The sequence below is a fragment of the Cygnus atratus genome, chromosome 1 (assembly GCF_013377495.2).
Source record: "Cygnus atratus isolate AKBS03 ecotype Queensland, Australia chromosome 1, CAtr_DNAZoo_HiC_assembly, whole genome shotgun sequence".
Classification (NCBI taxonomy): Eukaryota; Metazoa; Chordata; class Aves; order Anseriformes; family Anatidae; genus Cygnus; species Cygnus atratus.
This window is the reverse complement of record NC_066362.1, coordinates 6,212,526-6,226,091: the sequence shown is the minus strand read 5'-3', so window position 1 is coordinate 6,226,091 and position 13,566 is coordinate 6,212,526. Positions and strand designations below refer to the sequence as shown.

Genomic DNA, 13,566 nt, shown 5'->3' with positions numbered 1-13,566 from the left:
CTACGAACAAAATAACCAGACAAATACAAACAAGAGGATAAAAGCATGAACTGTAAAGGGTGTAGGGTTCAACAGTGAAAAAGCGCCCATTCTTGGCACAATTACTCTAGAGACTACTTCAAAGGATCTAGCTAGCATAGAGAGCTGCTCTTTAGGTATCCAATAAGTTAACAATAGGCAATAAATAACTTCCATTATTTCTGAGGCAGTAAAAATTTTGTATAAAAATAGAAATGCTTTTTACAAATAAAATTTACAGGCCTGTGGCTTTCTTTTTTATTATTATTAAATTTATCTCTCAAGAAACATCAAGTATTGTCACTCATTTTATTTTATTTTATTTTTATTTTAAACCCTGTAGCTTTAGAAACAGATCTCTAAATCTTTTTTACATTAATCCTTTCCGAAAAAACAAGAACTTAAAAAAAAGTGAAATATAAAGACGACCAGTGTAAAATCAGACTAATATATAACAACACATTGTTTTGAACTGAAAAAAAAATCAAATCTTCTCAAAAAACAAGTTGATGTAGTGGAAAGACTTGTTTCAATTTTCTTGTTGCAAAATAAGTGCTTCAACTGGCATGAGGCCATTTTCTTTAACCTATAAACTGCTGGTGCCACCCTGGTAAAATAGGATCCAACCATACAAAACAACTTTTATTGTGTGCTAATGGCACCAGGGTTCACAGAGTTAAATTGCACATTTTTTTTTGTGTGTGTGTGTGTTGCTTTGAATTTCAAGACGTTTATTTGTTAAAAAGGAGATAAATTATGCTGCAAAACAAAATACAGTAACACAACTCAGTAATTACTTGGCAAGGAAATGGGAGCCAAGTGCAGTAAGGACAAGTGGGGAAATGGAAGTGGTAACTGTAAAAATAACTGTCTCTTGGTGAAGGTTGGCTATATGTTCTCTCTTAACCCCCCTGCAGAGGACAGGTTTGCTCATGGGACTTACCCTAAGAAAGCTAAAATAAGAGCAGTAAGCATCTGGGGTTAAGATCAGTAAGGTTTGCTGTCATTTTTGGAGCGTTTCAGCTGAACCTTCAAGCGTTTCATGCCAATCTGAAAGCCGTTCATAGCCTGGATAGCAGCTTGTGCAGAGACTGGATTGTCATAGCTAACAAAACCTACGAGACACAGAACGGAGGCGGGAGAGAAAGCGAACTGTAGGTTAGAACAAATTCCAGAAGGCTTTTTGTTAGGATTTTATTATTACTATTTATTTGACACATTTACCTCTCTTTCAATTATTTCTTTGATCACACTGCATAGCCCATTTCCTCGCCCTTTCCCTTCGCCTTCCCTTTTACCTTCATAATATTTCTTTCCTAGCTGGGATGCAGTTGGCCAGTTTTGGTGCAATGCAGTTTCCCAATCTGTTTTTTATCTACCTACCTTAGAGACTGTAGATATTTATTACTGTAACACTTTTCACTGTAATATCTACATATCTCCCAGCCTATTAGGAAGTACTATGAGGCCAGTCTGTACATGTGAAGATGAAACAGAACACCTGGTTACAGAAACAGAACCCAAACTTGGATGCCTGTATGCATTTGCACATCTGAATGTGAGTTCACGTGCACTGGTCCTGGGTGGTATTAAACAGTCATCTCCTTGGGCCCTGACTGGGACAGTTGCAATATTAATATTTTGTATTTTTACAGCTCCTTCCAGTTCAAGATCTCAAGGTACATTAAATGTTAATTAATTCAGCCTCTTGGTCCCAAAGTGGGTATGCAAGGATCGAAATTAAGCAACATCATAAAGACAATGGCAGGGCTTGATGAGAACTCCAGATCTTCTGCTCCTCAGCTCCGAGCACTAACTAGGGGGATAATGCTTGCTCGGGTAATTCAGAATGGCTGGCCTGGCTCAGCTTTCTTTTCCCCCTGAGACAAAAAAAGCTCTGCTCATAATGGACTCAAATCTCCCTGATTCTGGAAGCTCAAAATTCATTTTCATATCTGGGCCTCCCACTTGTAATTGCAAAGCTCGCCTAACTGCTGTTCTGCCTCTGCTCTGGCTAATTACTACTGCATTCCAGCCTGCTATTATGCATCGGCTTTGAAATGCTCCCTCTCCTTTCCACTTGAATTTGACTTAACACATATCCCTTCACCCTGTTAAAGCACGGCTCCCCCACACTTCGTTTTCAGTACTAACACGGAAGCTGGTCAGCTCCTGTCTTCTACCAGCTTTCTTCATTTGTGCTTAGTGCCTGCATCCCTTTCTGATTCATAACCTCTTTTTGCTGTCATTTTAACCTGCTCTTTTATGGCTCTTGCTTACCTCGCACTGCTGCCCTCTTCCTTCTTCAGTGTCAGAATGATACACTTTGCCCATTGTAAAGAAAAAAGCCTCTTAACAAGTCATTTGGTCCCTGTCTGCCCTCCCTCCTTCACAGACCTTCCCTATGGTTCACCTTAAATTGACTTCACCGAACTATTTACTTAAGACTCTTCTCTGACAATTCAGGCTCAATTCTGCTCCTTTCCACTCAGAAAGCCTCTCACTTAAATCTCTGTAGACCTTCTCCTGGCCAAAGCCAATATGCTTGATTCATGCTCTTCTGTGGTTGATTATTCATTACCTCCTTAAGGGATAATAAATATTCCTCCATATCTTCCTTGATTTTAGTAACTTGTCACTTCCGCACTTCACTTGATCATTTCCTCTGAATATTATTGCCATATCCTGAGGAACTTCATCACTCTCTTCCTTTCCTTCCCCTGTCTTCTTGTAGGAGATCTTATCTGTTCACACAACTCCAATCACTGACTTAGCACTGCACTCCTCTGTCTACTTCCATCAGCTCACAGATCTCAGCCTTGAGCTGTAAGATTTCCTCGGGGACAGAAAGAAAAAGCAACCTACCATGAGTTAGAAGGCAGCTGTAGCACTTTCCAGGCAGATACTCCATAAACTCTATAAGCTACTCCTACCTACCTCGACAATTCAGTAGTTTCCTCTACAGCCTCCCTGACCTTCACATTGTTCTCTTGAGTGCATTCTGAATGGTTTTCTGCTATGAACGTCTCATCATCTTAGTTCCTTTTTATCTTAGCTAGTCATGGTGACCTGAAAGTTAAGCAACTGATCTAAACTAGTCATCAGGTGGCATCTGTGAATGGTGAATGAAGAGAAGCAAGCGCGCCCTGAGGTGGCTTTTCCGCCCACCTCTCATGTCACCAACTCAGACTCTCCCGTGCTGACAGAAGAACAATTAGCTTAGGCTATGCTTACCTTCCAGGGGGATGTAATAAGTCACTTCATTCTATGTCTCTTTAATAGTTTCCTTGACTCAGCCACAAATTCAAATATACATCCTCTGTGCTGCATCAGTGGAATCAGCCTTTATCATTCAATTGTTATCCTGCTTCACAATTTGTCTCTATGCACAGAATGCTCTATCTACATTAGCCTGTTACACTTTCATCTTATCCCTTATCAAGAACCTTCACTTACAAAGCTTGTGAAGGAATATGACATTCTCTCCCTTTATTTGTTTCTGATTGCATCCATTCATCATTTTTTTTTGTCTGAAATTTAAACCACAGGTTACATGGGGATGGGATGATGTTTCTTATCAATTTGCAAAGCCCATGTCATGATGATTCTGATTTTTGTTTTAAATCTCTTGGTACCTCTGTAACCAGGATAAATATTTTTCATCATTTGAGTAGCAAATTTGTTATGAGGCAGACTGCATTTACGCTGGGATGTCACTGGGTCCCCCCTTCCCTGCCTTACTTTACTCTCTCTCATTTCTGTTATTGTAAATTTTATGAAAGGCAAGAGAGAAGCTTAAAGAGTGAAACCCTTTGTCTGTGGAATCAACTAGAGCTCATGAGTGCTCATGAAAAAGTATTTCCAGGGGTAGATGGACTGTCCTGTCATCCTCATTACCATTTAATCTCTTGAGCATTCAACTGCGCTGGACAAGAAAGCAAATAACACCAAAGCTCATTTTCTGCAAATAAAAGCAATTTTTCATTTTGAGAAGCAGTGTTATATAAAAGCTCATCACTGTGTATCACTACTCTGAGATTCACTTGGAACAAATTTTCCCATCCCAGTTCAGCCAGTGGACAGCGTTGGACACTCTTTTCATCTTTCTAGTGTTCAATCTCTTTTCATCTGCAATTTGACTTCCAAAAAAGCCCAAACCAACCCAATCCAACAAAAAAGAAACAAACCCAGATTGCACCATGAGCAATGAGCACTAGTGGTACCAGTGAGAAATGGGTAATTCAGATGCACTATTGTCTCAGTTTTTGGGTGGGAATACAGAGAAAAAAAAAGCAAGCTTTTTGAAACACAAGTTTGGGGCTGAAACAACAAATAGATGATTCTTGCCAATAAAGCTGAGGTGATGCATGCAGGGATACAGTATGTTAAACTAGCAGGATTAATCCTGGCTTTGCCTGTGATTAACAGAATCACACAGGTGCTGTTCACACCTACTGAATCAGAAAATCTCAACTTCCTCTGCCACTGCAGTACTTTTTGTTTTTAAAGCAGAACTCTCTCAACTGCTGGCAGAATACCTGGGGAGGAAGAATGAGAAATTGCAATGTTACTGAAACCTGACTAATGCCAAAAAGACAGAGGACTCCTCCATCCATTGGGTGTTGACCCTTCTGTTTCCCCTCAAACAAGATAACCTCAGTTCATCATTCTAAGTTAGGTATTTGTGTCCCATAAACCCAGAGAAATGTGTAGGTAGGTAATCAAGCAGTAAAAGGAAACCCACAAAAAGCAAGTGTGGGAAGTGAGTTGATGAATTGAGCCGCCTGCCCAAACTAATCTACATTTTTTTCAGTAGTGATCACAATTGCTGCATTTCGATTAACACAGCTTGATTTGACATTTCATCAAGGTTCCTGGAGACCTCAACAGTGATTTTGTCACCCCAACACACTAACTGAACTGGCTCCAGATCAATAGGGAGTCCTTTTCAATTCCAGTTTTCAAATTTGCTACAGCCTCAGGGACTGTTTTAACGCATTGCAGAAACATGCTGAACTGTATTAGTCTAAATATGAACAATTTTTTGTAAAGCTTAAACAGGACGTAAAAAATAAAGAAAAATGCAGAAAGTATATCACACGCTATCTGTAAAGTAAATTAACTTTTCAGGTGTATTAAGGGCTTGTCTTCAGGTGCAATACACTCAGATTGTGGTATGGCTTGAAGTCCTGTGCAGTACGTATTTCTGAGTAGCCTGATAAATGTTGCTCTTGGTTGGGTACTGTCTGTTTAGATAAATTCATCCCTTTCAAAATGGGTTAAAGCCCAATAGCTGTTCCTGAATGGACCTTGTGTAGACAAACACTGAGACAGACACATTTTAACAAAACCTAGATTAAAAAAAAAAAGTAATGATATGCAAGCTAAGAAACATGTATTATGGTTAATGGGGACACTTGAAAATTAAGTGATGGTGCTGTGCAAAGAGCAACGTTTGTCAGTACAAAGGAGTTTTGGAAACTAAAGGGATTGTCTCGACTGGTTACTAATTTGTCATACATACTATACAGCTGCTTTCCTCTACTCTGGGAAAGAGTTGTCATTTCGCTGGAAGCCCCAGTATTTTAGGTCAAACCTTACAAAACTTTTATTTAAGAGATTCTGTCCTCCCAGACCCTTCTCATGTCTTGCATTAAGACCACAATCATTAGACCAACGATCTAACAGGTTGCCACTCAGTCACCTTCTGTTTTCCACTCTGTTGAGGCACTGAACTGGTGCACCTATGTCATTTAAAGGACATCAGCCTACCTGACCAACCCTAGAACTTTTTTATACCAGCATATCATCTTCTCCTCTGTTGCAATCTAGTTTTCTGACAGCCTAAAGCATTCCCAGGAAAACTTGACATTGATGCTCCCTTCATCCCCACCCTAAGGTAAGGGGAGATTCTACCTTTCATAATGCATTGGAGCCTGCCTGCAGCAGCAGTAGCTGCATATCTAGACATCAACTGTCTGTAAAATGTTCTGAACTACATGTACACACCATTCAAACACTAATTGCACAATCTTGTACTTAATTCAGAAGAAAGAAATTCCTGTAATGTAGAAGTAATGGGTTAAACATAGAGCATTTTTAAGTGGCTCAGCTATACAATAGAGAATAATTAGGTATCCATAATAAGGCAGCTTAATAGTATACTAAATGACATTCCCCCACATAGGGTGTAATTAGTTTCATGTACTTGACACATTCATGCGAGATGTCAGACTGGAAGATTATTATTGTTTTTTCACAGCCAATTTTTAGTTAGAACTAGTTTGCCTGTGCATCTTTCCACTCATTTGAGGATTAAGAGTCCATTATTTTGGGAATGAGATTCCAGTATGACATTTCTCACACTGCTGTTAATTTTCTTTCCTGACCCCTTTTCAGTGTGGTGCATGTGGTTTTTACTGTTTGATTTATTAAATTTGACATACCAAAGCACTTGCTCAGATTGGTCTGTTTGTCAATGAAGACTTTAGCAGAGATAACATTTCCAAAAGGCATGAACATCTGCAGAATGTCCTGGTCTCCGAACTCCTGGGGGAGGTGGTAAATAAAGAGGTTTGCCCCTTCTGGACCTTTAGGAAAACAAAACAAAAGTATGGAAACAGCTATTACAAGAGCTACGTTTAATCTATTTTCCCATAATACTTACTGAAGGTGATGGTCAGAAAGCATTTCACTTTCCAACTTTGAAGGAAGAAAAGTAAGTGGATCATCAAAGGAACAGAGCTGAAATGCAGCTCTTTAGAGTATCCTATCTCGCAAAGTGTTCACTTGATACCTCTTCTACAAAAGAAGTTAAACTGCATCCTCTTTCTTCAATTTACACAAGTGTCTTTCAGGATAATTAAGGTTAGGAAAACAGGTACACAATGTATTACTCTCTCACAATACCCCAAGATCTGCCCAAAGAGCCCCCTGCTGCCTCAAACACCTGCATGGGTTTGCTGGTTTAATTATAGTTGCAGGAACTTACAGAAATGCAGTAAGCTGAACTCAGATTTGAGCATCACAGATAAAACGGCAGGAACTTGGTGGGGATGGAATAAAAAGGGTAAGACAAAGCAAACCTTTTGACTTGGAAATTAGGAAAATCAGAGAGAGAAAGATACTAAGAACAAAATTTGTGTGGACTCGTTTCAGAATTCCCCAGAGAAAGCTCTATCTCCCAGAAGAAACTTTGTAAAATAATTATTTTGAAAAGTTCAAAATAAAGTTTTTGGGTTGAAATTAAAGTGGCTTTACATAAATTTGAGTTTCAAAAGAAAGGTGTAAACTTGAAGCTACTTTGAATATTTTTCTTACAGCCGAAATTTGAGATACACATTATAAAGGCTATTTGCTTAAACACACCCCCCAGCAATAATAGCTTTTTTTTTAATCTCAGCTCAATTTTTCCCTTGCAGTAACATACTGGAAATAAGCCATGAATGTCTGAAAGAATATGATCTATGATGGAACCAGACATGTGGCCTTCCCACACAGACAGCAAAAGCACAAGCAGTACACAAAGAGAACAAAAATTTCTGGTAAAAACACATCTAGAGTAACATGCTTGAGTATTCCCCTGTGTAAAGGAACCTACGTGTGTCTCAGATGTGATGTCTGTGGTTTTCTGGATTGGAGAGGAAAGCACACCAGATTTATGGACACCTTCTGCAAGAGTCACAAAGCCTCACCTCTCTTGTAACCAGGCTGGCTGCCCTCTCTCAGCCTGAAGGAAAGGGCTGCAATGTTTGCCCAACACAGGGGAAAAATGGCTTGGAAAAAAATGTTTTTAGAAGAAACATTTCTTGAGAAAAAAAAAGGAAAAAAAATCATCACCTGGAACTTATTTCTTCTTACCGCCAATAAACTATCCTTTCCAGAAAACAAAATTTCTTAAAATAGTAAGCAAAACTTACTTAACAATAGTTTACAGCATATGCATGAGGCAGTTCACTAAGCTTCAGCATTTAATATTGATATAGTATTTTTCTTTGGTACTTGGTTATCCTCAACCACTCCAGACTCTTCACCATGCTATCAGAAATCATGTTAAGAAACAAAAAATAGTTGTCAGTATTTAAAGATGGAATTTTTTCACCTTAACGTAACCCCTTACTTACAGAAACAAGACACGTGACAGGCTGTGTTTTTTAAAAAGACACAGCCAATTTATAAAATAAAAAATAAGTTTACACTTGATATGAACTGAAAAAAATAGTTAAAAAAATCAAACTGAATATCCACCATGACCAATGACACCAGATAAACAATTTGGTTTTGGTGTCAGTCTATTGTCAGTGACCGAGTGAGTGAGATGAAAGACAAAAGCAGAGAACACAGCAAAATTTGAAAAAGAAGTTGATTAAAAAAATCATTTCATTTAATATAATCTGAGCTTTTAGCAGTAAACGATGTAACAAACTTAGAGAAAATAAACATTTTAACTCCACAGTGTCCCCATATAATAGCCAGCTGTGGGAATGCCAAATTTGTCTTCCTAGGAAACACCACATCCCATAGCAGTGCATGATACTATATTAAAAGAGGGTAAAAATCTTTCTCTTGAGGACATTACACTAGGTTTATTTCCAAAGCTTATCCCTGGCAAGAGAAGTAGTGACAACACAGATACAATCTTAGAAAGCATGCAATATTCTCCCGTCCTCCTAAAATTAGCTGGAATTTAGGATGAGAGAAGGGAAAGCAGTAAAAATAGAAATGACACCCCAAAATGCCTGGGAAATGTACAAAGGAATGGGAGAGGGGAAAAAGGGTAACCTCATTTTACTAAATATTTAGTAGTATTCATTTGTTCTTAGCAGCAACTTCCCGAGGTTTGTTTTGCTCTATTGGTGCAGGGAGAGGGGCAAACCCTTCGTTGTTCCCCTGCAAAACCCAGAATTAAGCAAAGAACCATTCAGTGCAAAGCCAGGTCTTGTCATTGACTCAAAAACTTAAACCTAATCAGATTAACTCCATCATCATGGAAAATGGAAACCATTAGAGAGTGTGAAAGATGGTCACCCATAACGGGATGCATTTTGTTACTGGTGCTTTTTTGCACAGCAGTGCTTTTATACCACAAAGAACGATCAGGAAAGTATGGCTGGAAGGAGAGATCGTAAAAAAATGATTTAGAGTAGAGGTTGAAAAAGTGAAAAACACCAATCAGGGCAGGAGAAAATGTAAATATCAAAGATGAGGTTACTCGAGGTCCTTCGCTGAGCGTCTGTGAAGAAATAGACCCAAGACACGGCTCTCGCTTGGCCAAGCATTGCTTATCCTGAGAAGGGCAAGTGCTTACCTTCCTTCTGGCTGCCCGCGGCGCTTTGTTGCTGCAACAAGCTCTGGCTGTACAAGGTGGGCAGCGCGGCCGCAGCGTACTGCTGGATTCCTGAGTAGGCCTGGGTGAGTGCGTCCATTGTGCCGGCCGTACCATTCGTCAAGCCTGTTGCGCCGAGTCCTCCGTTCAGGGCCGCCATACCTGAGAGCATTTGAGCAACTTTACAAAAAACCCAACAATAGAGAAAAGAAATTGCACTTGTTCATTAGTGCTTTCCGAAAGTTGTTGGTATTATATTGACACTGACAACGACGGCAGTGCATGCAGCTCGGCGCGTCACCAAATGGGACTGAAAACAAAGAAACACGACTCTGGCGTCAGGATCACTTTAGCACAACGGTTGCACAGTCAAACGGACTCGCATGCAGCCTGCTACTGGCAAGTACTACAGCTCGGTGCTCCCCAAACCCTCTCTGCCCACCGTCCTCAACACCCGTGCTTCTGCTGGGGATATCCAAGGCTGGGAGAGCAGGACTCCCTGACCTCCATCTTTGCAATCTGGACACTTGGGAGAAAGCATTCTGTGAGAAATCCCACTCTCTCTGGCCAGGTCCTTATCAGCAGGACACGACCACATCATATCAGGGGTGTTTTGCTTATGTGGAGTCAGCAGAGAACCCTGATTAACAGCTTTTTGGAATAACTCTCCATACAGTGATGGGCTTTGTCCCTTGGGTTTGCGATAGGAAGATGGACTGTGATGCTGTGTGCTTCCATCCTCCTCCTCCAGCTACTCCTGTGAGGATGAACGGATAAACAGCAGCACATCTGGAGTGACTGCAAGTGCTTCATCCAATCCAGGCATCTTTCATGAAGAAACAAAAGCATTTCGTTCTAGCAATGTGTTCCTTTACTCCTCACTGGAAGCAGAGTTGCTTAATTTTTTTTTCTTTAAAGCAATTCTACATCCTGATAAATAACAGATTAATTCGATTGGGATGACCACCAAGGAGGAAGTTTCAGATTGGCTTGCTAGCTGTGCATAAAATGGCATCCCTTACCCATGCAAATAGTGCAGTTTGCAAAAGAATTCTGACAAACTCTTGGACTATGTACAGCCTCTCTCCATTACTTCTATGCATCCTTGTGGCTCCTAAGTGAGCCATATTAAAGTGAACGGTTAATACTCTTTTTTTTCCCCCCAGAAATTCCAGAAAAAGTGAATTTTCCCATTACAGTTACCTTGCTGGTCATGGGTAGCCGGATTCAGAGACCTGTTCATTGCCCACACCTCTGAGTAATGTCAGATGGAGAGCAAGTGCTCAGCAGGACTGAGAGGCCGCATTTTGTGCCCAACTAGCTATCCTGTGCTCATATTTTTTAGGTGAACAGCTCACAAACAACTTACTTGGGCTTAATCAACCCCCTCAAGGTACACTAAAGCAGTCACAGGTAAAAGGGGGCATCTGGAAGCACCTCTGACCATTTCTTACACACTGCCTGTGCAGAGTTTCTGTTGGCAAAAGGATGGGTGAAGAAGTGACTGGCAGAGTTGTATGGGGACCCCAAAAAGCTAGGAATATCGAAAAGAAAGAGAAAGCTTAATTTCAGACCAATAATAAAGGGGTTATGTGGAACTGGAGAAAAGTGAGGAAATTAAGCAGAGAACACTTTATAGTGAATTAACAATGGAATCTATTAGACTGGGAAACAGTCTTCTTCAAGGAAAGTGGCATAAACCTTATCACATGAGTAATTTAGTGGCAGAAAGAATACTGGAGGGAATTATCCCGCATTGACAGAGGAGGATAAAGATGCTGACCTACTAGTTTTCTTCCATCTCTTATGTAGATTCAGAAAGTGTATTCCTGTGAGTCTCTGATAATCAGGACAATTGCTCAAGTGGCACCTTTCTAGCTCCACCAGAGTCTGCGCCAATTAAGAGAACTGTACTGCATAAATTATACCTTTTGATATAACTGTAATTTGTGTGACTAAACACTTGACAGAGATGTGATATTCTTAGCCTTTGCTTAATAAAATGTCTTGCACTTTGAAGATTTCTCTTTCCCCTCCACCCCACTTCAGAACTTTGCTGTATCCTGATAGGAGATACTGGCTGCCATGACTTCGAACGAAAACCTGTCAGAGCAGAGCCAGCTATTTCTTGTATAATGGTTCCAGATGTAAAACAAAACCTGCAAACCAGTATAGTTTGTGAAGCATCTTATAGCTAAAGGACAGGACATTTTGAAAATGAAGATTCAAACTAATAGTGATAAAGCAGTAATTGGATGCTGAGCCTGACCTTAACCTACTCTGATGTTTCTGTACTGAGGTTTGTGTCATCGCTTGCATGTGTACACACAGCATTGACTGAAGTAAAGGCCCTTGGTAAAACAACTTGTATCTCTCCCTTTATTATAGTGTTGAAATAACTTGATAATAGAGGAAGTATTAGGATAACACATTATCTTTTGTGAGTCATCAGCCTATTAGATAAGCATGCTTTGTGTTGCTGTGGGCAGCATCCTCCCTCTTCTTTCACCTAGAATCAATAGCCCCTTCCCACCAAATGATTTCAGATCAGCCAACAGATAGCCTCAGCTCACCTCACTGCCTCTGGGAAGGACACTGCTACTGCTACCACAGAGCATGTGTCTAAATATGCCTCCCTCCTGAGAAAAACAGATCTGCAGAAAGGTGTCAACATTTCTACTCTTCTCCCTTTTTATATTTTTACGAAATATGCAAGATCCAGCTGCAGTTACACATCTCTGTATTTTCTCAACCAATGCACCTCAGTCTGATATTGAACTTTGATCTTTTACTCACTTGTGTGAAATAATTGTTTGGAGTTTCTCATCTGTGGCCTTCTACTTTTCCGAGTTACATAATACAGAAGAGACAATGCTTGGCAAGTCCAAAGGTCTCTGAAAGTGCCTTCCATGCACCCTCAAATCTGTCATGAACAGTTTTATGTCCGTTTTACAGATGTAAATCTGTAAATATGTAAATATGTAAGGGGTAGAAAGGCTAAGTGACTGCCCTGGTTTCACATACAACTACTGTGTCATAGCTGTCCAGTATCCTAAATCCATGTTTTTCTTTCTTAATTACAAAGAACCTCTTCTACCCTCTTTATTATTTTTTCCTCATTACTCATAATTCTTTTTGTAAGTTACTTCATTTAAATTTACTTGCCCCAATGGAGACAGCCTAATGTTTTGTCATTTAAGGTCTTAGATGCTTCAAGCACAAATAAAGATGACTGGGTCAATCCCAGCATGTACAACTGCTGCCGAACCCTTGGAGGCAGTTGACTTACCGTATTTCACTTTGTAGTTTAAGGTCTCCAGACATGTTTCTACAATGCTTCTCTCTACAATCAGAATGCTATTAGTTTCCAGAACCCAGCTTATTTTTCCCAGACACAGCCAGGATCCAGAAAGCAGACTAAGTGTCCTAGTGAGCTCAGCCTGGAGGACATTCTCCCTGTGAATCTCATACTTGGACATGATTTCAACAGAATACCTCCTCCAAAACCTCCACGTAAATCAATGCCTAAGCCCAGTGTCACCTCCTGATACATTTTGGGGTGATGCTCAGCATGGCTAGTGCTTTGGATCATTCTTGTTAATTCCCCAGCTGGAAGCATGTCACTCAATTCCAGCTTTTCTGCACAATTACTCCAGGAACTTTCATGACAAAACAATGTTTGAATGCTTTTACTGGAGTGTTTGTGACCACAGCATACTGTGAAACATCAAATCCATTGAACTTGAGGTTTACTGAAGGCAGGCTCCTGGAGAGGTCTGAGTGTGAACAACTGGATCAGAAATAGTCACTAGGAAAAGAACTGGCTCATCATTAAAATAGACAGGGGAGGTTGTTAGCACTGGAACAATGCTTTGCTATCATTAGCATCACAAACAATTGAAATTGATAATCAGGGTCCTCTTTTGGAGAGGTACAGGTGCCACAACACAGCATATGAGGAAGCAGTTTTTACTCTTTAGACCTCTCTCATATATGTACATACTTATGTATATACATAGACATAACCACATATATTTTTAAGTATGCGTGCTATATACATAGGGATATTCTAGGCACATACACACTCTGCATCCATAAAAACATCCATGAAGAAGATTTGGAACCGAAGCCATTGTTAGTACAAGTCCATGGAAGTAAAGGTGGCTTATAACAAGCCTGAATTTGGTACCAGGTTGTGAATACATCATTAATACTTCAGATGG

The 13,566-nt window shown here is 40.1% G+C and overlaps 1 protein-coding gene across 13 annotated transcripts in view; it reads right to left on the bottom strand.

Moving 5' to 3' along the window:
- The window catches only part of CELF2 (CUGBP Elav-like family member 2), a 371,782-nt gene that overhangs the window by 4,499 nt on the left and 353,717 nt on the right, over nt 1–13,566 (bottom strand). For 7 of the 13 annotated variants that reach the window (XM_050708247.1, XM_050708246.1, XM_050708251.1 and 4 more), the window contains 2 exons: nt 9,326–9,505; nt 6,465–6,608 (listed from right to left, as the gene is read on the bottom strand). In XM_050708247.1, coding sequence (XP_050564204.1) covers nt 6,465–6,608; nt 9,326–9,505 — 324 coding nt within the window. Of the gene's footprint in view, nt 1–961; nt 1,134–6,464; nt 6,609–9,325; nt 9,506–13,566 lie in introns of all 13 variants that reach the window. The other 6 variants (XM_035549355.2, XM_035549356.2, XM_050708248.1 and 3 more) reach the window with 1 other exon arrangement.